This window comes from Manacus candei, unplaced genomic scaffold, assembly GCF_025592945.1.
Source record: "Manacus candei isolate 608988 ecotype Guabito, Panama unplaced genomic scaffold, ASM2559294v1 h1tg000044l, whole genome shotgun sequence".
Classification (NCBI taxonomy): Eukaryota; Metazoa; Chordata; class Aves; order Passeriformes; family Pipridae; genus Manacus; species Manacus candei.
The window spans coordinates 429885-455906 of NW_026138092.1; the positions used below are offsets into that span (position 1 = coordinate 429885).

At 37.7% G+C, this 26022-nt stretch overlaps 1 protein-coding gene across 8 annotated transcripts in view; it reads left to right on the forward strand.

Annotated features, from left to right (window-relative positions):
- TTLL7 (tubulin tyrosine ligase like 7) overlaps positions 1 to 26022 on the forward strand; it is a 62591-nt gene that overhangs the window by 13250 nt on the left and 23319 nt on the right. For 4 of the 8 annotated variants that reach the window (XM_051796012.1, XM_051796017.1, XM_051796015.1 and 1 more), the window contains 11 exons: positions 6061 to 6236; positions 6393 to 6524; positions 7432 to 7553; positions 8251 to 8318; positions 11772 to 11930; positions 13461 to 13677; positions 16131 to 16295; positions 17084 to 17242; positions 22321 to 22415; positions 23023 to 23170; positions 23253 to 23326. In XM_051796012.1, coding sequence (XP_051651972.1) covers positions 6212 to 6236; positions 6393 to 6524; positions 7432 to 7553; positions 8251 to 8318; positions 11772 to 11930; positions 13461 to 13677; positions 16131 to 16295; positions 17084 to 17242; positions 22321 to 22415; positions 23023 to 23170; positions 23253 to 23326 — 1364 coding nt within the window. In that variant the 5' untranslated portion in view covers positions 6061 to 6211. Of the gene's footprint in view, positions 1 to 6060; positions 6237 to 6392; positions 6525 to 7431; positions 7554 to 8250; positions 8319 to 11771; positions 11931 to 13460; positions 13678 to 16130; positions 16296 to 17083; positions 17243 to 22320; positions 22416 to 23022; positions 23171 to 23252; positions 23327 to 26022 lie in introns of those variants that run through there. The other 4 variants (XM_051796018.1, XM_051796019.1, XM_051796014.1 and 1 more) reach the window with 3 other exon arrangements.

Consider the following 26022-nt stretch of genomic DNA (forward strand, 5'->3'; position numbering starts at 1 on the left):
CCTTTTACATTCCCCAGCAAAAGACACAGGTTCACAACTGTGGTGCACACTGCTTTGCATGGTGCTTGGAAGGTGGACTGGAAGGGTCAGGATAGTTTGTGCTTTCAGTATTACTAAATAGGTGGTGCTGAGTCATGTCTGATATATGTCCTGTGTTGCAGAAGACTAATTCTAGGGCCTTTACTGACTGGGGTCTGGAATGGCTGTTGGGAGGTTAAACTCACACTAAATGTAGCCTGTGGGCTCAGAGGCAGAGTGCTGTTACCATAGCTTGGCTCGGTTGGTTTGTTTGGTAGCTCGGGGAAAAGTTGGAAGTTTTAGAAATGCTGGCCATTCAGATAACCTAGTTCAGAGAATCATTTTACAGAACTGCATGATTCAAAGAAAGTTGTGTAAATCGTGCTTGTTTGTATTCCTTTGTAGCTTGTAGTTGTCCATTTAGCAAACCAAGCACCTGAGAACTCCATGCATTCACTGTATCTGAAAGAACTGCTCAGTATACATCTCATCTCATCTCATTTCATGGTGAAAATGAAGGATGTTGGTATTAATAGATTTCATTTGACTTCAGAATATTTTGAACCAAACCCTAATTATGTGCAATTTTAAGCCAGTTGACAGATAGCCTTTTAAAAACAAGCTTGTAACTTTGACATATCAAGCCTTAAAATGAGGATTGGTTTTTGCATTTAGAATTTCTCTGTAAGAGTGAGAACTTGCCACCAAATTGTTCTTTGAGCATGTAACAATAAATATGGTTGCTATGTTTGCTTGTAGCAGGAACACTTCAACATACATTTTATCAGGACACATATTAAAAAAATCCTGAAAGTGTGTGAGACTTTTAGTTGTGCAGTTTCATTACTGAAAATTGTTACTGCCTTGCTGAGGCTGGTACTGAGAAAGGCATTTTTCTCTATCATAATTTTTGTTAATTTCTTAATCTCATTGTGGATCTGAATTTTATATGTTAATTCCAGATCAACAGTAGATTGTAGTCTTGCATAATTGTAATAAATAGCAAACCCCTTGCTACAGTGTATCCAAACTTCCACATTCTAAGATCTAAGGGACCGAAAAACTTTATTATCTAGAATAGAGTGAAAAAAAACAGAACTCAGATGTTTACTAGGTCAATGCTCTGAAGACTATTTTCACTTCTTTCTTTTTCATGTTTCTGTGAAATTTTTGTTATTTTGATTTTCCAGCTAATTGCAGAGTGGGGATTGCAGCACTGTGATGCTGTCTTTCCCACCTATGGTCACCTGCCAAGTTCTGTAACTGTGTCTTCAGTGCGTCTCCATTTCACAATGAAAGCTCCTTATGTCAGGAGCCTTGAGGATTTCTTTCCAGCCACTGCATTTCCAGCCACTTGTGACAGCACTGGGTAAATTGTACTGATGGGCTCAGAGGAAAGCAGTCTGCTGGTTTTAAAATCTATTCTAAAATATTCCACTGTTGATGAGTGATTATTTATCTGTACCCAAATAATGCAGGGAATTAAAAAAAACCTCCTGGCAATCTATTTTTTGTAGTATTTCACCTAGGTAAATAGGAAGATACCTGAGAAATGTTAGTTGTCTTTGAGAGGTCTTGTCATATGTACCATGGCTTAAGGTCTCAAGTCATGTTTTCAGGTCATGTATGTAAAGTTAAGCACATGCTTAGTCCATGGAGCCTTTTAAACTGGCCACCAGTAGTGTCACAATAGCTTAGAAGGAAGGAAGAAGTTCACATTAAAAACAGCATATTGAATGACAGTGTTGTCTCTGTTTTGGAACATGGAGTATTTGATAGTAGGTGATTGTACCATTCTTAATGCTTAAGTCTATTAGACTAAATCCATTTTAAATGTGCAATCCAGTATCTTTTTGTTAGGGTACACAGTAGTAGTTTCATAGTTACTGGTATGATCCAAGTTAGGTTGAAGAATCTCATTGACTTCTTTGGAATAGATTCTCAAGTTGCACTCCTTTATTTTCAGTTTTAATTTTACTCTCCATTCTCTTTTTTGACCTGATTTAATTAACCTTTTTCTGCAATGCTTACTTTTTGGCAAAAACAAAACAAAACAAAAACCTGGGGTCTAATGGCCTGCAATTCCTATTTAGAGATGAAAAATCATCTTTTCAGCTCCCTACTGCATCAAGATGTAAAGAGAAGGAGCGTGAAAGGCAGAGGTTACTCGTGAGGAGTCTGGTGCAAATAACAGGAAATAAGAGGGGTTTGTTAAAAAATACTTGTAGATAATCGAGGAATTTTTTCCAGGCAATTTCCTAACTTATGTTTCCTTACACTTTGTGGAACAGCACAAAATACTCTTAGATTTTAATTTTCTGTAATATGTTACAACTTGTTATCAAGGAAACAGGGATCATTCCATTAACTATGAAACCACTTCTTCCCACTGTCCTGTGCTCTTTACTGAGGCACCTTTGTGTCTTGCTCAGACTGTTCCCTTAGATGGACTCAGGCATCTGCTTTGGTCTCTCTCTGTGTGCAACATTTCCCTCCCCAACAAGAGTATCCTGCTTCTCCTGTCCCTGGAGGAAGAAAGATCCTTTTTTCTTTTCTTTTTTCTTTTTTTTTTCTTCTATCACTTTCTAGGACAGGATTGTGTGCAATGTATCTCTCCTCCTGGCACTCTCACACCTTTGCCAGGCAGCTGTAAAGATAACATCTCATCTTTTTTTTCCCTGTAGAGCACTTTTAGTCAAAGTGGTTGTTTATATAAGAATGTGCTAACCTGAGGAAGACGCATTCGTTTCTTCTTCACAAATCTTTCTCCATTTATAGATTAACCATTTTTGTTCAGCTACCCTTGAATCTATGTGGTTGAGCAACAAACCTTCACCAATTTATGTGTATCAGGATTTCAGCAGAGAAATGGGATATGCAGCAGGAACTGCAATCCTTTTCTCTCTGAGTGTGAATTCAGAGACTTCTGACAGCTGACTTGCTCCATAAGTCCCAGTTTGAAAATAGAACACTTTCTTCTATATTATTAAAAGCAATCTCTTAGAAACAAGCCTTTCAGGTAGACTACTAGTGAGATATGCCTCTACATTGCTGTAGCTGAAAACGGGTTATGGGTTGTGCTTATTTTATAAGTAAAAACTTGTCACAGCTGTAAGAACTGCCTCAGAATTCGATGTAATCATAACCTGACAGTGCTGCTGCTCTTACTGTGCATGATGCAGGTGAGTCCTGCTCTGAGCTGTGCCTTGTAACTGCCAATTCCATCAGGTGGCACAGGCTCCCCACAGAGTGTGTGCTCCAAGTCTTTTCCTTCCCCTGTGCTCTGACCTAGGAGTAGGGCTGGGCAATAATAACAAATCAAGAGGTGTTACCCAAGAAAAGGTGCCTGGGGAGGACCTGGGTCAGAGGACGAAGTGACTCTGGAGTGATTTCTGCTGTATAGAATTCAAAAAGAGAGTGAGAAAGATGTGTAGGAGCTTGTGGCTGCCAGGGCCTGTGCCCTGCAATGTTGCATCGCAGTGCTCTGTCAGAGTGGGCCCCTGTCCTTCCAGCTCTCTCCCCTCAGCAGCAGCCCTTCATCTACTGCTCTCAGAGATGTCTTCCTCTCTTCCAAGTGACCCGTTCCTCCAGTTAGAGAACTGCTCATCTAAAGGGGAGTTTGAGGAACAGTTGCAGTTTACCTGGAAAGATTGCAGCTTCCTCAGAAGGCTGGTATTAGGTTTTCTTGCTGCAGAATTGGAATTTCCCACTACTGTGCTGCTGGGGACATAGAAAGCATGGAGGTCTAAACAGGGACAAGTCTGCTGCTCCCATGGCTTAGTGAACGATTCCCAGGTAGTGCTTTGGGTAGTGTATCCCCCCAGATGGGGTGCAGTGTCTCTCATCTGTCACTCGACATGGTGGGAAGAAAAGCTGAAACTCTCCCATTTCATTGGGCTTGTATTTGCCCTTTGGAAAGGGACAAAGAAAAGGACTGTATCCTATGTAAATATTTTTGAAAACTACTGATTTAGAACTGCTGGTGTTTTGGTATTCGGTTAAATGGTTGTTTGGAGATGGGCTACTGAAGAGAAGTGAAGCAGTTGTAAAACAATTTTGAATTATTATATGAAAGTTTAAGGCAGAATACAGTTTAACTTTATTAGTATGGGACAGTGCTTGTGAAAAGTGAAAATCCTAGAGTAAGGTTTAATACAGAGTACAGTCCCATTGCTTCGTTTTCCATATGGCTGAACTACAAATTGTCCATAGTTTACTCTAAAGGTGATCATAAATCTTTACTTTCAGCTCATGTATGTGCTAAGAAGTTGACTGGTTGAAAGTCACAGACCCTGAGTGTTGGTACATTCTATTTATATACTAGAGAGTATTCTTCTTAAAAGAAATAGAATAGTTTCTATATAAAGAAAAGCAGTAATTCAACAATGTGGTGCAGTTCAGAGCCTTCAGAATACAGTGTGTTATAGTAACCTTAGGCAGATAGTTTTCTTTGACTGTAAGCTGAATGAAAGCTCTATGAGGTGCTTGCTTTTTATTAGCCTATCGTAGCTTGTTAATCATGCTGCATTAGTAAAGGGCTGGTGCTTCTCACAGTGAAATGTTAGTCCTCCTAGCATTCTTCCAAATTTGTTTAAAGTTTTTAGTCAGTACAGCAAAGAAACAACTGGCAGGCATTTGAGTTCGTGCATGGGAGTCCTTAACTGGCTAACAGACGTACTTCAGTATTATTCCCAGGAACTCAACGTGTCTTGGACTCTGATGGTATTCTTAGCTTGAGAGACAGATAACATGCAATATCCAGTGACTCACTGTGCCCAGCACTGCCTTTCCTTCACAGTGGTTTTAAGGAGGATGAATGCTTTGCTTTCCCATCTCTGTGTCTAATTTTAGTCTGCCAGCAGGCTGGAGGACTTTCAGGCCACCTTCTTGGATAATGTCATCCAAAACATTAAAACTTCAAAATGGCTGGGTGTTACTGCTGTGCTGTCTGACATTGTAGCTGTGTATAAAACACCCCCTGTTCTTACTTTGTGGGTAAATGCACATGGTCCACTAAGTGGACATGAGGGATATTTGGTCGTCTTGTTACAAAGCAGGTTTTGGCTCCTGGTACATTTCTGGCAGTCATAATAGAACCGTAATCTGTTCTTTTGATCCTTTTGTGTTAATGGACTGCCAAGGGTAAATGTCTGTCTTGAAAGGAAGTAAGATCTTACAGCTCAAAATATCTGGTTTTGTGTTTTCTTACCAAGTGCGTGACTTGTCCAGAACATACTTGCATCTCTTCTCTCTCTGTCATGTGTATACACACACAGACAGGCACAATTAAAAATGAAGATTTATAAGTAATGTTTTGGTAATTTTGTTAATGCACATCTTATCCGATATTATGACCAATCATAAGTCATGGCTGAATTTGACTTTCCTGTAATTTTCTGCTATTTATAGCAGAAGAAATTCCTTGTGCTCTTTTAAATAAGTTTTGCAATCACTAAAAGCAGCAATAATCTAAAGCTAGTGTAAGGAACTTAGGCTACACATATAAATGCAGAAAAGAAATGAAAGCATTGAAAAATCAGTGACATATTGTATATGTTTTGAACACTGGTAGATTTTTTTGAGGCAGCCTGCCAAAGACAGTGTTTGTTTCCTTGCAGACTTTGGTATAACAGCGCTGCATGCCCGAAGTCGTGTAGCAGTGTGTTTAGAAGTGCTTTATTCCTGAGTTTTTTCCTGATATTTCAACCCATTCATTGAGCTTTGTGGAGATAGAAATTAGCAGTATTGATTGAATTCAGTGTTACTTATTTGCATGTCCAAAATCTCCCATATCCAAATGAAAATCGGAAGATAAGGTAATATAATTTCATTTTGAAAATTAATATGCAAATGATTTTTCCCAGAAAGAAAACAATTGAATTGTAATGAACAAAGTTTTGTATGTACAATAACTTGATCAATCTTTCAAAATAAGCAACTCTTTATACTTGTTATTAAAAGTGTTTCCATATTTAGTTTTCTGCTGTTTATTTTTTCAGGATTTCTCTATAACAAAGTCTCTCTTACATTTTTTTAATGCAGATATCTATCCATTCCAGAACTAATTTTTGCTACAACCAGAGACTGAAATGGCCTGACTGGAGTTTTAAGTAATTTGAGTTTGACAGTTTCACCATTTTCTAAGAACTTGGAGCAGAATTTGAACTCTACTTCTGCACTGTCCTAGGTTATAATGCCGTCCTTTTCTAATGAGGGAGGTATGACAGTCTTGAATTTTTAATATAACCTATTAATTATTCAGTATAGCTGTACCTCTAAATTGTGATGAAGTACATTTTTTTTTAGTTTTAGTTCATTTGTGTATGTTATTTGAGATATAAAAATGTTGATAGTTGCAACATTATTTTTCAAAGATAACCGTGGAACTGATCCTCTGACTTTGAGTTCAGAACTACCCTATCAAGGCACAACTAAAAGAAAAGTCAGAAAGAAGAAGAACAATGGAGCCATCACTGCAAACATCGCTGGCACAAAATATGAAATTGGTAGGAAGCTACATATTTTGTTTTCATCCTAATAGCCATTGATGTGAGCGAATTACTAAGTAATGGAGTGAATTAACAGACTTTGCATCAAGCTGACAGTGAGACATTTCCAAAGGAGTGTATTTTGTAAGAAACCTGGAGTTTTCTTGTAACATTGAATTCATAGCTTTGAGCACTGTGCATCTGTTAATCCCCATTTGTTACGCAGGGAAGGGCCTTGAAAGGTAAAAACTTAAGTAATCAAGAAGGCTGGGGAAGAGCCCTCTATATATGTGTCATATATGTGTTTGGAAGTCTCCATAAAGCCTTGAAACATGAACAGTGTAAATTTAAATACTCTAATTATAACACAGAGGCTTTTCAATAAAATCTGCTAATGTTTTGTATTTTCATGCTTGGTGCTAAAATCTTGTTTCCTACAATCAGAGTTATGTATGGCACAGAATCAGTCTTCTTTCTTTTTTTCTTTTTCTTTTTTTTTTAATTTAAAATAATGCATATATTTGCTTTGGAAACTACTGCAGCTGGACTAAGGAGGCATTCTTGTCCCTGTCTGCACTGACACTTACAGGCATCACTGTTTTAAAATTAACTTATGTCATAACCATGATTAAGTCTGACTGCTGTACGAGTGGACTTTTGCCAGATGACTGGGGAATACGCTGAGGCTTTTTTCAGTTCCCATAGTGGTTGTGCTCTGACTCCTGCCTCAGTGCAAGGTGCTGTAACATTTTAATGGCAGGTTTGCAATAGGCTGATATTGCAAGATAAATAGCTTGCATGCTAACATTGTTCTCAGACAAAGGGTCGTATATTGGAAGTGCTTAAAATCTTGGTTTTTTAAATTTTGAAAATTAGTCTATTTTACAGTTTCAAAATAGTCCCTATGTGTGTGATTTCTCCGTAGTACGTATAGTAATAAAAGAAATGGGATTTGAGAAAACACCTGATGAAGATGAAACAGCCAATCTTATCTGGAGTGATTGTGCTGTGCAGCAAGAGAAGATTGCTGAGCTGCGGAACTATCAGGTAGAGGAGGTTTTTGGTACTTCAGATTTGTGACATGTTTCAGTACACTGCTTCACTCTGAAATATTCAGTAACGTGTCAGTGCTCCGTTTCACTGGTGTGGAGGGCAAAGAAACCTCCACAAAACACAACCAGCCAGGCTCAATGAGGCTGTACCACTGCCTATCTTAAAATCCTATTCTCTTTCCCAGAGTTATTTGTTCATACCACTTGGAATCTGGTGCTTAAATATTTGGGGCTGTTCTTTCATGTTTTGTCTGCCAGTTGGGGGTGTTGTGAATATCAGAGTTTGAAAGAAATGCAAAACTTCATGTATAAGTATCTCGTAAGCTTTTAAGCAGTAAGTTAACAACCAGAGCTCTCTCCACAGTATCTGTGAATAAATAATTTGGTTTCTTTACCGTTAGTTTGTGATAGCATTCTTTGTTCCTAGATAGCTTGGTGAATAAGGGTATGATAGTCTCATGTATGAAATGAAATCAATAGGCACTTATGTTGATGGAGGAGAATACAACTTACAGCATCTTTACTATTGCTAAGAATATGTAGTATAATGTAAGATATTATCTTAAATAATTTAGATTTAATACTATTTATTTTTGTCTGAGCATGCAGTTGAATGTTTTAAATGATTGTATTAGGTATACCAGAAAAACTAGGAAGTATCAACCAGCTTTCTTTTTTTTCTACTTCCTCAGAGAATCAACCATTTTCCAGGAATGGGAGAGATATGCAGAAAGGATTTTCTGGCAAGAAACATGACTAAGTAATATTTCTTTTAATATTAAGAAGTTTTCCAGCTATAGTATTTAATGCAATACAATATGGAACTCTTGCTTGTAAAGTTAGTTCATTTTTACTGAGAAACTGTGAGAGGACCAAGAATAATTTCCAAAGTTCTTTAATAACTTTTGCTTTGGTCCTGGATCTGTAGTACTGGAGTGGGCTACTGTATCTCTCCAATTGACTTCAATGGAAAATGATGTGGGTTCAGTTCTCTGTCTGCACATTGAAGAATGTAGGTGAGCCTTGAATTATTGTACAATAAACTTAATCCATAATACACCCAGCTATATATCCTATAGTGGTAGAACAGAAAAATAACTAGTATGTGGATGGATAGTGAATCTGGAATCCTGTGCAATGTGCTCTAGGATAGCCCTGCTTGAGCAGGGAGGTTGGACCAGATGACCAAAGGTGAAGCATCTTATTGTTTATATAAAAAGTAAGTCAGTGAGGCTCATTTGTCTAATTAAACGTTCTCACTATAGTGGAGTAACTGGCTTCTGAGGAATTATCCTCACTGGGAATCTGTGAGCAAGACCTGTAAGAAAACAATACTAAATAATGATTTGACAGCCTGAAAATAAGGAGAACTTTGGGGATAAATATGTGTCAGTATTTTGGTTATTCTAATCTAAGTTAGTTTGAAGAGCAGTTATTAATAGAATTAATCTTCTGGCTCCCAACATTACTTACACTGCATTTACTGTTACCAGAAGAGAATTTGTTTTCATATTAATGTAATTAATGTGCTATCTCCTCTTTCTCTCTCAGTTTCTTTCTCTTCCCTTTTCTGTTCTGTAACTAGAACACACAAAATTATATGCCCTGAGACTGCTTGTGAAATCACAAGCCAGTTGGGATACATGGTTGAGCAGGCTCTTTCCTGTAGAGTGCAGGATTTTTTCCCCTACAGCTGTTGTTCTGTCTTAAAATTTATTTAAACAGGATTGTGCAGAAACACTAATTCTATTCTCTTGCTTTTCTGCTGCATGCCATCTTTTCTATTCCCATTACTGACTCTACTGATTGCTATCATTGACAGTTCATGAACTTCTCTTGAGAATTGGTGGGGAGTAGAGTCTTTTTTTCTTTTACTTCTACATTTGATGTTATACTGATCTCACCCTTCCATTTTATGCAAGTTATTGGGAATGGAGTGAAAGAGCAAATCTACCTGACTATAGGCAAATACTATTCAGGAGGAAAGGCACTTCAGGAATTCCTTTTGCAGCTAATATCCAGGGTCTGAATCATAGGACAACGTGGTTTTCACATGCAGAAGAGTGGAAGGGGGCAGTGTAATATGTAGCATGTGTAATATGAATGAAGACAACCCAGCAAAGAAAGTGAACGTGGAGTAATGGAACAGGTAGAAAGAGGAATGTAATGGAGAACAAAAACAGGCATGAGCAACATTTTCAAGGGTGATAATCAGAACACAAGAGAGAAAAAAATAATAGTAATAGAAGTGCCATTGTAGGGCCAGCTAGATCTTAAGAGACCATTTTTGAATGCACTCTTAGATGAGAGCTCCTCATGTGAAGGATAAGTGTGCTTAGAGAATGAATACAGTAAATGGGGGAGAATGGATGAATGGATCCATCTGTAAGATGGTGGTTTTTTGCAGCTCCTCTGTTATTTATATTTAAAAGGTTCATGAACTGATCATGGGCCAAGAATCATTCTCATCCATCCCTACCTACTAACCTCCTTTCATACTTGAAAAGCCGGAGGATTTTGAAACCTGGGCAGTGGAACCTGTGTTGTTGGACTGACAAGTCATGTCTTTAGTAAACTGTGTTTTGTTCAATACCTTGGACTCTGCTGAACAGAAAGTACTCTGAGATCAAGAGCACAGTCTGACCACATCTGTGAGCTAAAATAGCACTCAGAAGAACAATAATTTGGTGTTTAATTCTCAGACCTCCTGGTAAGGACTGTGAAGGCTAAAGAATAGAGCAGCACAGTGAAAAAGTGGTTACCCACAGCAGTGGACAGCAGATGTGCTGAAAAATAGGGCTATTGTAGTGGAATAGGCCTTGATTCCACAAGCTACTTGATTATGTTCCTAAGCCCTTTCTGAATAGGGCCAAGCGAGGAAAGAACAGAGCTGAATTCTTTTGTTGAAAGTTTTAGTGAGCCCCAGAACTTGTAAACAATGCCCAAGTATTCCACTTCATATTATTAAGTGTTTGTAATCTACCCAGTTATGCATCAAAAGGAAAAGGCATATAGGACTGATGTACTTGCAGTCACAAAATACTATGAATATATCTGGAATACTTTGAAGCTATATTCATTGAGTAGGGAGTGTGTGTATTGAAACCCTTGAGTAAGTTAAATGGCAAGTCTCTAACATGTAACAGGATGCATATGATAAATAATCTGGAGAGGGATTTAAACTAACACAGAAATTGCTTTTTGCCTAAAAATAAGACAATTTCTGCCTAGATAAGCTACTCAGTTGGCAAAGTAATAACACTTGTAAATATAGAGCAGATGGAGAGTAGTTTAACAATATGCATGAATCAGGAATTATAATGTCTACTTATGTTTTTTAAAATTTTCCTGAATATTTAGTGGTTTTCATTAAATCAGATTTCTAAAAATAATAGTTATGATGAAGCTGTGAAAGCACTGACCCTCATGCAGGACTATACTACAGCTATTGTAGATTCTGCAGAATATTTGCTGGGGAGTTGGCTACGCAGTTTGGTGACAGAATATCTATTATGCCAGTAGGGCTTGGCTGCAGTCCTAGCCTTACAGATGTGGCTGACAGCTCTGTTTTTTCCATTAGTATTTAAGCCACTTAAAGAAAAAGTATCTTATACTGCATCAGGATTATTATGTAGGCTCATAGTAGAAATGAAAAATGGAAATGATATTGCCTCTTTTACACTTATCTTGATGCCTGTTATTAGTATTTTTTGCACCCATGAAGAAACTCCAAATATCCCCTATCCTCTTCTTTGTGTGTGTTGATCCTCATACCTCCCCAAACACATAACAGTATGAAAATTAAAATACTTGCCAAATATCTCTCTGCCCCTTCCCCCCCAAAATATCCATATTTCTAAAATATTTCAAAGAATAGGAATAGCAGGAAATCATCTGAGTAACTGGCCAAAAATTGTAACAGGAGTCAAATGGATGCCAAGAATGAGATGGATGCCAAGTAACATAATAAGCACATTTGATAATAAGCAAAAATGCACAAGACAGTCTGTGTTTGAATATAACATATGCACATGCGTATGAATATGTTACAGAGCTCAAACTATGCTTAAAGAAATGCAGAAGTTTGATTTCATGTTACAGAATTTTGTTGAAAAAGTTCCATTGTCACATTGTCATAAATGCTTTTTAATCCTGAGGATTGAAACATCAAAGTAGTCAGAAGATTTTAACTCAATTAAACTTTTTTTTACAGAATGATCAAGAGTCAGCCTCAGGAGTACAGTTTTATTCCTCGGACGTGGATCTTCCCTGCAGAATACACACAGTTTCAGAACTATGTAAAAGAACTGAAGAAGAAACGTAGACAGAAAACTTTCATAGTCAAACCAGCTAATGGTGCAATGGGACATGGGTAGGTTGTGAGTTCACTTCAGTCTTCTCACCCATCAAACGTGAAATCCAGTGCTAATGACATTAACAGAAGCTGTGTATTAGTAAGAATATTGTATTTCAAGTTGCATGAAGGTCCATGTATAGGGTGAAGGCTTCACAAGCCTCAAATAAGCTCACTTAATTATTAAGTTCATGATAATTTTATTATGAATTTATCTGCTGCTTTTAGACTTATGGGGTGAGACCACACTGGGCATAAAGGGGAGGGTTCTGGTGGCTGGAGGCTGTGGGGGTGTCGTGTGGGAGGATGTCAGGATGTTTCCCAGCTCTGAGACCAGCCCAGACACCCTGTTGCATTCCCAAATCACAGCCAGGCAGAGGAGCAGAAATGTGTTTGAGAGCAGCAGCTGCAAGGTATAGGAGAGAAGAGGAACTGCTCTTGGGGATGTGGCTGGAGGTGCACTCCTGGGAGGAGGTGACACCCATGCTGGAAGAGGGACACCCCTGAAGAGACCACGACCTGCAGCTGAATTGAAACAGTTTTGTCTGTAACAGGGCTGCATAGTAAAAATCTAATGAGATAAATATTGCAATTGTATTATTAGTTCTTGTTTCTAGATATTTCAGTTGTAGCTTTTATTGCTTTTAATATCAATTTGGACTATACAATATAGTAAAGCTCTTAGTTATTCAAAATATATCAGAATTACTAGAAAAGTAAGGCCCCTGAAATTCTCCATTTCCTCATTTTTCAGTCCTCTTGATAAGGACAAAGATAAGCTGAAGGGAAAGATACCAGCATAGTTCAGAGGAATGCCTGGAAGGTACTTCAGTACCTTCAGTGATAGGAATATTCAGCACCAAAACTCTGAAATGTATCTTAAATAATACAGAATAAGATTAAGGTAGCAAAGTTCTGGGAATTTGAGGTTAATAACTGCATACTTAAAATATTAGCTTTTACAGTTATTTAAAAGTCTATGTAGTTAGAAATTGGGAGTTCATAATTCATATATAAACCTTTTTTCATTCTGATGTGGGGAAACTGGAAATACAGAAATACTAAGCTTAATCTATGCCATTCTTAGCCATGCAGATCAGTGTCCTGCTTTGCAAACATCATCAGTATGTCAGGTTAGCACTGGAAGTTCTTTGCAGCCTGTACCTCGTGCAGGAGTTGTGACAAAGACTGGAAGTCTATTTTTAGAGCTGCAGGGGGAATAATCACAGAAGCTGGAGACTGGTCGTTCTGCCAAACAATTTCTGAGTGCAGAGCAAACCCATTACTACAAATTGTTGAATCAAAGCAAGCAGAAAGTTATTTTGAAATGGCTCATTGCCTGTTTTCATCCAGTGAAGAACCATAAAGGACAGGAAACCAAAAGCCATGTAAGGGAATGGAACCTTTTCTCTACCCTAAAAACTAGATACGTACGTCTCTTTCTCTGGGTAGACTTTAGCTGATTACCTGGCTGAGTGACCATGGAAATGTATTTCATAGAGTAATGTTCAAGTTCCACATTTTTAAAATAACTTTTGTTTTTACCAGGATCTCTTTAATAAGAAATGGAGAAAAGTTACAAGCTCAGGATCACTTAATTGTTCAGGAATATCTTGACAAACCATTTCTTATGGAAGGCTACAAGTTTGATTTACGTGTGTATATTCTTGTAACCTCCTGTGATCCATTAAAAGTATTTTTATATCATGATGGACTGGTGAGAATGGGCACGGAAAAGTATCACCCCCCCAGTGACTCAAATTTGGTAAGTTGGAGTTCATTCCAATTTATTGCTTGTGCATATAGACTTCCACCTGTATAGGGTTTGGAGAAGGTAAGATAAAATAAATTGGGGTGTGAGATTTAATTGGATGCTCATCTGGATGAACTTCTGCATTGTCATTGAAGAGAAAAAATTAAAATGAAAGTACTTAACTCATGCTTTTCAAAATCACAAGCATAGCCATATTATTGCTTATATGTAAAAATTTTATATGACTGCATGTATGTATGCTACATACGTACATATTTAAATGTTTTCTACAAGAAAGCAAAAGATATCAATTATTGACATTCAACCCAGAAAAAATAAAGTAAATCAGCTCACTCCAAGAACAGTCACTTTGCTTTTATGTTCATGTGAGACTCAGTCTGGGCTGGGGTGGGAGGTGGTAATAAGGTTTATCTCCTGCCAGGTCGTTGTTTAATGTCCCTGAAGTTTAGAGCCTGTGCTGAGGGTGCTGCAGGTTTCAGAACAGAGGGAAGCAGCAGCAGAAGGGAGCAGTGTGGGAGGGGGTCACTGAACTGAGGGATCTGCTGCTCTTGGCCAGTGCCCGCTGCAGCACGGACAGGACAGACCTGGAGCTTTAGGGTGATCAGTAGGGCTGCCTGTGAACTTGGGGAAAACCAAGAAATGGTGAGGAGCATGCTAAAGATTTTGGACACTTTCATCCCCTTGTTCACTGGATAGCATCTTGGCCTGTTGAGGGGTGTAACCCTTCTCTTCTGGCACAGACTAAAATGCAGATATGTAAGAAAGAAGTAGATTTGAAGCACTGGTAGATTTGATTTCTTATACCTCACTCTGTACTCCATTGTATATTTCTTTTTCCATAACATATACTTTTAGAGCTACTTCAGTGTAATTATGTAGCAGACAACACATGTAGAGCCTTTCTCCCTACTTGCAACTTAAAATTGTGACTGTGTCTTGGTGCATCTTTGAAAAATGCAGGTATAATTTGTAACCCAGTACAAATGCTGTATTTGGAAGGGTTCCAGTACTATATTTGGAATAGCTTGCTTTTAATATTTTTGTTTTGCTACTAATCTCGGCATTAGCAGCACTGAAATATGCTCTGAGAGGATAAATGGAACAGGCAGTTGTTTCTGTTGTTCTCACAACTGCTCATGCTCTGGTTTGTCTATTGTATGAAATAACCTGGCCTGTCCCTAATGACATTGTTCTCTGGGTGACATTATTCCATAGTGACATTGTTCCAAATAACTTCTGACTATTAGTTCACATGTTTAACAAAACACTTTCATTTTTTTTTGTAGTCCGAAAAATAATTACTTTTGTCTGAAATAATTTGAATTTCATGGAAAGATTACAGTTATAATGACTGAAACCCAATAGATTTCAGAATGATTCTCAAAGGAGTAATTGGAAGCCATGGGAGAGATTCATTACTTCTAGTGCTGCTACACTATGTTATTAACTAGTTTGCAGTTAAATCGAGTTGTTTGTTAAATTTCATGAAGTTTTTTTTAAACATAAGGAAGTATAGTGAGATAAATGACAGCAGAAGGCTTGTGTTAGCTATCAAAGAGGAAATGGAACAGAAAGCTTATGGTCAACTTAGAATATCAACTGCTCTCCTGTATGTAATCAAACATGACAGAGAACTGTGATGAGGACAGTCCTCATGGTAGTGTAAGTGGAAAGCTAAATTAATATCTGCACTGGGACATAAATCTACAGAGCATGATTTATAAATTGGCCTTGCAAAGTGAATGTTTTTTTTAAATTCAACTGATAACATGAATCTAATGCTGGTGACATTTTGCTCCTTAAAGTAACTGTAGTACTCACTCATTTATGTTGTGTATGTGTTGAAATTTACCTCCCTCTGATGTATGGCTACCAGCCAGTTAAAAATGAGCAATTTTGGCAGATATCAATGTGGCAGATGAGTTTATATGTAAAAGATATTTTAAAGTATCACTATAATGAGAACATTTCTCATAAATAAGCTACAGTGAAAACTGAAATGTGGGATTGTCTATGAAACAGATGCCAGAGTGTTTTTTAGCACTTTTAAAGTAGCACTTCAAAATACCATCTTTATTGTTTGCTTCTTGTGGAATGTAATCATTCTGTAAGTTATCATAATTGCTTTTCACGTTTTTAGCTAGTTGTTTACATACAGACCTGTAAAAATGGCAGATATATTATATTATCTAACCAGATGTTGAGTGGCAGATCAGTGGACTGCAGCTGGCTTAAATATGAGCCCAGGTTTTGCTGGAAGAGGGTTAGAACATTCAGCAATCAGTATAAATCTCCAAGAATTGCATATAGTGTATTTGCAAATATGAACTGTTTGGCTATGTCATTATTGATTTAATGTACTTTTAAAATTTTCATTATTTTGAATTGACTATTCTGGAGTTGTATTTAAGTTTTTTTTTTATATCCTTTTTCCCTTTTTTTAGAGTCAACTGTATATGCATCTGACTAACTACTCTGTCAATAAACATAATGAGCACTTTGAACGGGATGAAACAGAAGACAAAGGAAGCAAACGCTCCATAAAATGGTTTACTGAGTTTCTAGAAACAAATAATCTTGATGTCTCCAAATTCTGGAGTGATATTTCAGTAAGACAAACTTTTATTTATTTTGTGTGTTCTTAGAAAATTAGTTGCTTCTGTTTTACTGCAATACAGAATGATTTCTGAAAGTTTATTAATCCAAATTCTCAGCAATGCATGCCACAAAGGACATACTAGAAATGATTATTATGTTTTTTAAAAGACTAACTTCAGAGTCAGATGACAAATTTAATGTTAATGTTTTTCTGAGGATCAAAAGTCCTTTAAAAGAGTGGTTCACATAAGTCATGTGATACAAAGGAACCATCCCATTTAAATTCTTGGAGACTTTTCTAGAGTATAAAGGGAATTTTATGTGTGAATATTTACAATATTGTAGTCAGTATTGTACATATCTGTGGACTTTGACCAGCACCACTAAAGTGGTTGCATTACAGGTGTCTTTAGGTGAGGAACAGGCCTAAGACTGTTAGAGCTTAGAGCTGTATGTATGATTCTGAGAATACTTGCTGAAAACGATATTGCAAAATGAAATGGGTGAAGATTGGCTACACTGTACTATGTTCCCCATATGCTTTTATTATTTAACTTATTATTTTTCTCCAAGTTCATATGTACCACGCGAAGTATAACAATATAGTCTAGAACTATATAAAATTATATGTTTTCCTCCTATGGAAATAGTTTATTTATTATAGACTATTTGTTTGGTACTTTAATTTTTTTAGTAGATATGTAAATGAAATTTAAACTAGTAAAGTATGAAACCCAGTAATTGGGTACATCCTGGTGCCTTGTGTCCTGATGAGTGTCTGTGGGCCCCACCCCTGCAGGAGCTGGTGGTGAAGACTCTGATCGTTGCAGAGCCGCACGTCCTGCACGCCTATCGCATGTGCAGGCCCGGGCAGGCACCGGGCAGCGACAGCGTCTGCTTCGAGGTCCTGGGCTTTGATATTCTGCTGGACAGAAAACTAAAACCATGGCTCCTAGAGGTAAGCCTCTTCACACAGATGTAAAGGAAAGTTTTAGGAGTAAAGGTAACTAAGCCCCAGCTGAATCCATATCTGTGGAAGAAAACTGGCAGAGAAAATCGGTGCGTTGCAGGAGGTGCTGTTGCTGAGTACATAAATGGTGCTTTTTCTGCAGCACCCCCATGGAAACACTACCTTGCAGTGATTTTTGGATACTCAAGTAAAAGTAATTGTTTTCCTGGACAGCTGTTGCATTTCAGATGTTTTTGAAAGTTGTAATGGGAATTGTGATGTTAATGTAGTTGTTACTGTAGCTGGAGGACACTGATTATGGCAGCTGGATGCTACATGGATTTCCTTCAGAAGCATGGCTGTGTAATACAGCTCTGGCAACTTTTGTCAATGTACACTTTTAATTTGCTCCCTTTTGGGGATATGTGTTCTTTTTCTCTCCTATGCTTTTTAAAAACACCCCCATAAATAGAGGAAACTAATTCAGTATACATGAAATACTGCAAGCAATTAGCATAAATGGACTGGAAGAAACATTTCTCCTCTGATATGTTTGGTAGTGGTACAGTTAAGCTCAAGTGGTGCTCACACACATTTTCAAACAGGAATGTTTGAAGTTTGTTTGTTGTGTCTCTTTAATTGCACTATTAATGACATATAGATGAAGCTCACTTGTCTTTTTCAGATTGTCTTACATCATTTTATTAACTGATTGGGAGGCTATGCTGCTGGAGGAAAACAGCAAAATGTATTAAAAATCTGTCTATTGACAGTAAATCATGAATATGGTTTGGCTACTGATGAGCAAAATGTACACAATTAACTTAGTGAATTATAACCTCATTCTTAGGCCATTAATACTGCCAACAATTGTTTTGTCATTCTTATTTCTCTCAGGGGTTCATCATAATTCTAATTAGAAAAATAAAATTCCTCCACTGTTGCCATGCAGACACAGGCATATTTGGTGGCTTTGATGTTCTCGCCAAAAGCAGCACATGACATGAACTTAGTCTGTGCTCCATTGACATCTTCTGTTTTTGTCCAGTGAAGCCTGCTGTCCCTTTGATTTAGTGCTACACTTCCAGATTACCATCTGTAGATTGCCTGTGGCTTGCATATAACTGGATGTAGTTACTGAAGTGCAGATTAAAGCTGGTCCATGTAACATTGCAGCCAGCCTTGTAGCTAAAGCTGGTAGAGCTCTTCTGTGAGAGATGGTGAGGCAGCCTGTGTAGTAAATCCATTCTGAAGGACACACCTCTATGTCCTCTCATGTTTGCATGAGGCATGGAGATTCTGGGGGGCTTGATTCACCACTTATGATAATGGGTCTCCAAGGAGAATCATACTATCCCAGACTTCTGGTTTATGAGAGAGAGAACTCATAAAGGAGTAAATGCTGCTCTGGTACTTTGAGTTGCTGGAGAATACTTCAGGGCTTGGAGTTGTATGCCTGGTTACTATTTTTTTTGTTCATACAAAAGTCTAAGTACTTTGCCAGACATTTAACTAAACTAACAGAAATTTCAAACTTTGAAACTTACTTGGTTTCTGTATTTGTCTGCTATTTTTTACTGTGCTTGTTCATGTTTTTTGCAGCACCCACAACAGAGTACTTATATGTATACACACTGTATGTATGCTACATGTAATGTAGTAAAGATCAAATATTCAATGTATATAAATACACTATACATAATATATATATTCCATGTGCACATATATAGATAATTTTTTTTTTCTAAAACAGTTCTGGCTTCTTCACCAGATTTCCACTCTTAATCTCTTTCCACCATTCCAGCCTGGCCAAAACCCCCTTAGGGGAGTGAATCATTCTTTCTAGCAGTGGTAACAAGTACTAATCACAAGGCCCTGAATGTTCCCAGTGTTATGGGAAAATTGCCAAAATAGCATTAGGATGATAAATCTAGTTTCATGTTTCCACGCCTCATGTAGCTTTTCTGTTATAAAGATAGCTTAATAAACTATTACAAGAAATAATTGTGCAACATATTATAATGACTCTGCTTCCGAGTTGACTGTTGTTTATACTGCCTTGATGCGTTGTAGCTCTCCTGCTCCTTGATGCTACTGAACTTCCGGAACCTTCTACCGGAGCGAGGGCTCTGGGAAATGCAGGATTGCCATCTTGTGGCACCAAATGTTTCTGGCAAGCATTTGTGCAGTCTCAGCAGCCTCCATCCTTTCTGAGTAGCAACAACTACCTAGATCTAGATCTCCTTTCAGTTCCCATAAAATCCAGTTTTACTCTTTTTGACCAAAATTTCCAAGCTTGCTTATTTTATGTGAGAGGGAAAATCATACACTTGAGGTTCTTGGATGGACTCCAACCTTGTTCAACCTCATTATATCCAGTTGTGATCACTGGAGAAAAAGATCACATATATTTTAGTAACTGCCTGAAGTGCAGGGTACCCAACTTCTCTTGTGATTTATGTGGTCAACACAAACCTTATACACACATTCAGAAGTGTATTATTTACTGTAACTGAACTAGCAAAATCTATTTAAAACTTTGTTAACAGCCCATGAATGTGAACATCTTAGACCCACCAATTATTGCTAATTCCTATTAATGAAGTAGTTGAAGTTCACATACACAAGCTTTCCAGCATCGACTCCATTCCCTCGTGTTACACTGGCCCTGCCTATGTCCCTGGAGGTCCAAAGGCCAACATGAGGCAGGAGAGGTCTGCTTCTCCAAAAAGAGAGGGGTAGGTGGTTATAGGAAGTTTTCAGTGTCTTGGGTTCTTCACCAGGAAGAACATACTGTTGTGATGGTGAAGTTTTCTTCCTCTTTGCTCTTAGCTTCACTTTAGGGTTATTTTTATTCATTTGCTGCCCATGTCCACTTGCTGGCTGTTCATTCACTGGCCAGCAATTCCACACTGTGTTTAAGTTTTACCACCAGTCTTTCACATTTCCTGGAATCACTTCTTGTGCTCTCTTTGTCATCCCCAGACCCCGTGTTATCCAGTGTACAAGGCTGCATTCCTGCAGTGAAGGCAGTTTGGCCACTGTGCTCTGTGTGTATCTGAGCCTCTGGATTTCCAAGGCCTTCACTGTCATCATTTGCTTGTACTTTTGCAGTCCCTCATACAATCCTGTTCTTGTCAACAACCTTCAAGATGTGCCTTCCTGATAAAATTACTGATGTTACATTAACACAACCTAGTTGAGTATGTCCCAGTTCATGGGTCATTGAACTCTACATCAGTCTCTCAGCTGGCAGATGCACATGGTTTGGTAACCAGTTATAAGGAGTACCTCTTGTGGCATATCACTAGTATGTTATCAACATTACTGTGCTACTGTCTTACAGATTAGTCAGCAGTCATATTTCTTGTCTGGAAGTAAGGGATAACCACATGACAGATAAGGGACAGTACTTTCTTTTGAAGGATAATTGAAGGGAAAATCAATTGCCTTAACATACAGTTTTTGCATAAGACTTCTCAAGCTTTTCATCCATGACCACAATTGATAAAATGAGACACTTTATTCCAGTGAATATTTAGCTCCTTACATAAGTAAAATTATATGCAGATATCAAACAGCTGAATATAGAGAGTGATGGTATTTGCATTCCTTGTACTACCATGTGGAAATACATTTCTGATGTATCTCATCACATTTCATTGGCACTTGAAAAGAAAAAAGGGATGTAAATTAATGTTTGTACTGTAACAGTGTAGAAAAAAAATCAGCCTTTGTGATGCGATAGGAGAGGAACGGGTCAGTCTAAAGAGGTTAAAAAATTAGATATTTGGATGAAAGTCTTCCAAAAACCAATATGTATAAATCTTTTCACTATTTCTACCAAATTTTCATGTTTTTTGTTTCAACATCAGCACTCACTGTTCAGTTTGCCAGCCTGTCTGCAAAACCTGGCAACAAGCTGATTCCAAAGCTGAAAGGCACCTGTTGGCTATGGGCATAAGTGACAGGGCAGCTGGGACCCAGAACAGGGCAGCTGGTGGCTCACCAGCAGCACAGTCCTGTCCCACAGCTGCACAGGCTCTAAGATGTACTTAGAGTCTTAAAACAACATATTAATTAACCGCTTTTCCCCTCTGCTTTGGACATACAAACTATCCCACTTGTGATTTGCACGGGGCACAAGGTGTTAGCATTCACTGCTGAAGCCCTTTTGTGTCTGTCCCTCCTGGAACCAGCACTGCTCATTCACGATCAAGGTGAGATTCCTGCCTCTCACTAGCACCCGTTGCTCAAATATTAATTTTTATGCCATCCTGGAAAGGATTCCTAGAGTAAATCATTATTCATTCTCAAAGCTTTCTGAAAATGGAAGGGACTCCACAGCTTGGTAGAGTTGTAGGGTGGCTGGTTGAGACTCCTGGCTGTTAAGAGTGTGATTTAGTCTTGTTGATTCCCAGTTGCATTTCCTTGTTTCTCTATACTTATGGTAACATTTTTAATCTCTTTTCTTGTACTTAGCTTATAAACTTTTTGTTACTGAGACATCTAATTATTTTTTGTTTTCACACTATGTACTGATTTAATAACATAGATCTCTAGGTGTTGCTGTCAAGTGCATCTGAAAAGTTATTTAAATATGCTTGAGCAGACCTTGAATTAGAGGCTCTTTTTGTTCTTGTATAGTTGTTACTTTTAGAGTAGTATTTAAAGTGGCTTTCAGGCTGGGAACTAGGAAAGAGTTTAACTCTTCCTGTGCTAGACCACCACAGCACAGCATGTCATATCATGTGTTACATGTGTTTAACAGCACTTTGTGTGGTAAATTTTCTGGTTGCAGCAAGTGCAAGTAGATCAGACTGGATTCACAGTGCCAGTACTTGAATGGTGTTCATTGTAAGTGGCTGGATAACTTGGTGACTGAAAGGTACAGCTCCTGGTTCCCAGTAGCTGTGATACTCAATACTCTTATTTTTTAAAAAATACAAATGGAAAAGAGCTTCTCCACATGTGTTCTGTAAATCTCTGCTATATCTGAAAGAGTCATTTCTCCAAAGCCTGTTACAACAGGTGTGTTCCACATGAACCTGAACATTCCTGACTATTCTATATCTTATTTTTTTCAGATTAATCGTGCCCCAAGCTTTGGAACGGATCAAAAAATAGACTATGATGTAAAAAAAGGTGTTCTGCTGAATGCATTACAACTTCTCAACATACGGTAACTTGTCCTCTTTTCTTCAGTCTGGATTGTTGTTTGCTTTGATTTTTAAAAATTTTTTCTTTTTTAAAACTTGAACTGGTCAGGGAGAAAATGAAGACTGTTTTTTCACCTTCATATTTTCAAAATGTAAATGTTTCCCTTGCTGTCAGTTTTGCTATAGAAATAACCCAAATTTAATTTTTCTTCTTGCATATGTGCTTGCAAAAAAAATGAATAGTAATAGTAATTTTTGTACTTTAAAAAAAAATTATTTTTCAAAGGGGTCTCAAAGTTGGGATGTGTGTGCAGTCATGGGCATGGTGATAGTGTCATATACAGCCAAAAGCCATACCCTCTACAGGAAAAGTTTGTAGCTGGGATATGTTGGAAAAAAGCTACACTTCAGGAAAATAGAAGCAACCATGTTTGTACATTAAAGTATAGCAGAGAGTTTATACAGTACCCTTAAAGAATTTTGTAGCCGTGAAAGTTAGTGAGTGTTTCAATTCTAATTTTATGTAATAAACCACCCATGACTGTTTGGAAAATACAGATGATACACTTGATATGAAAGTGCATCTTAGCTGCATTGGATTGACATTTCTTAATATCATCTGTGTTTCAGGACAAGTGATAAAAGGAGAAATTTAGCTCAGCAGAAGGCTGAGGCTCAAAAAAGACTGTATGGTCAAGGGTCGATGAGAAAACTGTTGCCAGGCTCCTCAGACTGGGAGAAGCAGCGCCACACGCTGGAGAGGAGAAAAGAAGAGCTGGTAGGAAGGGGAAAAAAGTGCCCTTTCTTGCCCGTGGTTTATGGTCTCTTTGTTTTAATTGTCTTATTTTCTTGATTTGTAGAAGGAAAGACTTGCACAAGTACGTAAACAGATTTCCAAAGAGGAGCATGAAAATAGACACATGGGGAACTACAGGTGCATATTTTTGACTGTATTAGTAGGAAGTATTCAATGCATTCATCAGGAATAATGGAAATAAGTATTTGTGGTAGATGACAATTTTCTGCTAAAAATGTGTAGGCATTTATAGAAAATATATACATCTACATCAGGTAGGTTTTTATCCAGGTAGTTCTTTTCTTGATTCTAATTTTTTATATGCACTAGGAATTTATATGACATCAGTCACCCTAGTATTTGTGCAAGACATTTGTTTGAAAGACGTGATTATTCACACTCAGTGTGCCAAGGAGCATGACTGTTGTTATGGACCTGTCCTGTAAACACATATGATCATTCTTATCTCACTGGGGATTAGGGAGGGCAATATAGGGGTATGATTATTCCCCTGTAAAGAAATCAAGTCTGATTTGTATCTCAGAGGCTTGCCAAAAATTCAGAAAATTTATTGGTGCATCCACCATTTTTAATAGAGTGATATTTGAAATACTATATTTGTACATAAGTACCTTCAGATTCCTTGGTAAAATATGTTCAACAAGAGCTTTATCTTGTCAGTTACAATAGGCATTGGCCAGAAAACAAAAATTTTGTTTACTGATGTTTTTATTATTATTTCTTGATTTGTGCTTCAATGAGAAGTGAAAGCAAGGCCTATGAATATTTGTTGAAAGGGAGCAGAATATGGAAGAGATGATGGGAATATTTGCCCACTCTTTATAATATTCATCCAGAACATGGGAGATCTGAGTTTACATATTTTATTCTGAATTAGTCAGAATGCCTTTATTGCTGTTCTTCATCACTGCTTTTTTTGAGCAGATGTTCTGTAATTCCCAGAAAAGTTCTCATTTAAACAGATAGATGTTTGTGTGAAATTTTCATTTTTGATGACTTAACATTTTGCTTTCAAAACGTCTGTCTTTGTAACTTTCCCAGTTTTAATTACATCCTTTCTTGATGGAGCTGAACTAGTATGTAAAAAAACCCCTAAATGTAAAATGAAGTGATGAAGTGGTTATTTTCATATCATTTAGAGAAACACCGTGGTGCTTTAACACATTTTTCTTTTTTGCTAACTTTAAAATCTCCCGTGTTAAATGATCACGTTTTAGGTTGTTTATTCAGTTCTTGACTGAAAATGAGCCACATGTTCTCCTTATTGAGCTTTTGGGTTAATGTCAGTCAATAAAAACACAACAATATTTTTTTCTCAGGAAAAAGTGAAGTGTCACTTCATGAGGAATGTGCTCCTGTAAAAGGGCAGAACAGCTTTGTATTTTCTTATTACCATGGGCTAGAGAAAAGGCTGAAGAATCAGTAGATCCTGAGAAGAAAAGTAATCTTGGCCAGAGATGCAGAGGAATTTTATCGGAGTGTTATGCAGTGTTTTCTCCATGTGAGATTCCTTTGCAAAGCAGCACTAACTTCTGTCAGGCAGGGACATGGAATCATGGACATTTTGGGTGCTAGTATTGCTGCCTGGATTAATATTGCACTCTGAACAAAAATCCAGGGAAACCTCAATGACCCTCAGCAGGCTTGGGTTTAGTCTGTGGGTGTCAGCTCAGCAGTCGGCTCAGCTGATGGCTGTCTGCAAGCACAGCTGGCTCCAGCAGGAGTCTGGGCAGCCCAAGGAGGAGCTGTGCTTTCCAGATTTTGGGAATTCCAGAGGAATTGGAAAGGACATATATGACTTTGAAATGGCTTTCAGCTGCAGTCTACTTCTATCTATATTAAAAGTATTATCCTTCCCTTAAAGTACTGTTCTGTGGCACTTTTTCTGCAGTAGAATCCACACCATTAAAACAAGTTGGCTGAGCCTCAATTAGAGCTCCCTCAGCAAAACCATCCTCGTTTTGCTCTAGAACTGCCCCGAGTCTAATGATATTATAACCATCCTATTTACATTGCAACAAAGTCCTCATGATAGATAACTTTCCAAGGAGAAAAAGTCTGAAAAGGAAGAAGGAGAAAGAACTTTGTAAAAAGTTCAGAAAGGACTCACAAATACATAAAAGGCACATAATACCGGCACTATATAAACAATGTCTATGCTTTGCACACTGCAGGCAAAATTAATTTATGGATTACTCCTTACAATTCATTAGAAATTAAGTTTTCCATCTTCATAATTTCTGGCTGCGTTTCAGGCATTTGTGACAGATGGATTGAGTGGTGTTCTTCAAAGCCCATTCTTGCTTGATGAACATGAATAAATCACCAAATCCTGCTTCTCATACTGCCATAATCTTCTTACCTGTGATTTTAGAGAATAATGGCATTGCTGCTCTAATGGAAATCAGGGTCACTCTATATATCCATGTACCAGAATTCTTTTTCTTTCTTATACTGCCTATTTCTTTCTGTTATTTTTTTGGAGGCTTGGAGGATTTAGCATTCAAGTTCAGTACATATTCAATCTTTAATTTACATCCTGTCCACGAAATCAAAGCAATTGTTCAGATTTTCGCTGGTTTGTGTCCTTTTATTGCTAATACAAATTATTTTGTGGCTCTACATTTTACATGTGATATTTTGTTAATATTTAATGAATCATTCACACCTGCATGCATCATTCACACCCACTGAAATTTCTGAGCACTGCAAAACTGGGTTTTGGTGTACCTCTGGAATGACCTGCATGGTTTTCTTTTTGCTGGTTTAAACACGATGTGTTGACTGAGTTAAAATTAGATTTAGAGAGCAAT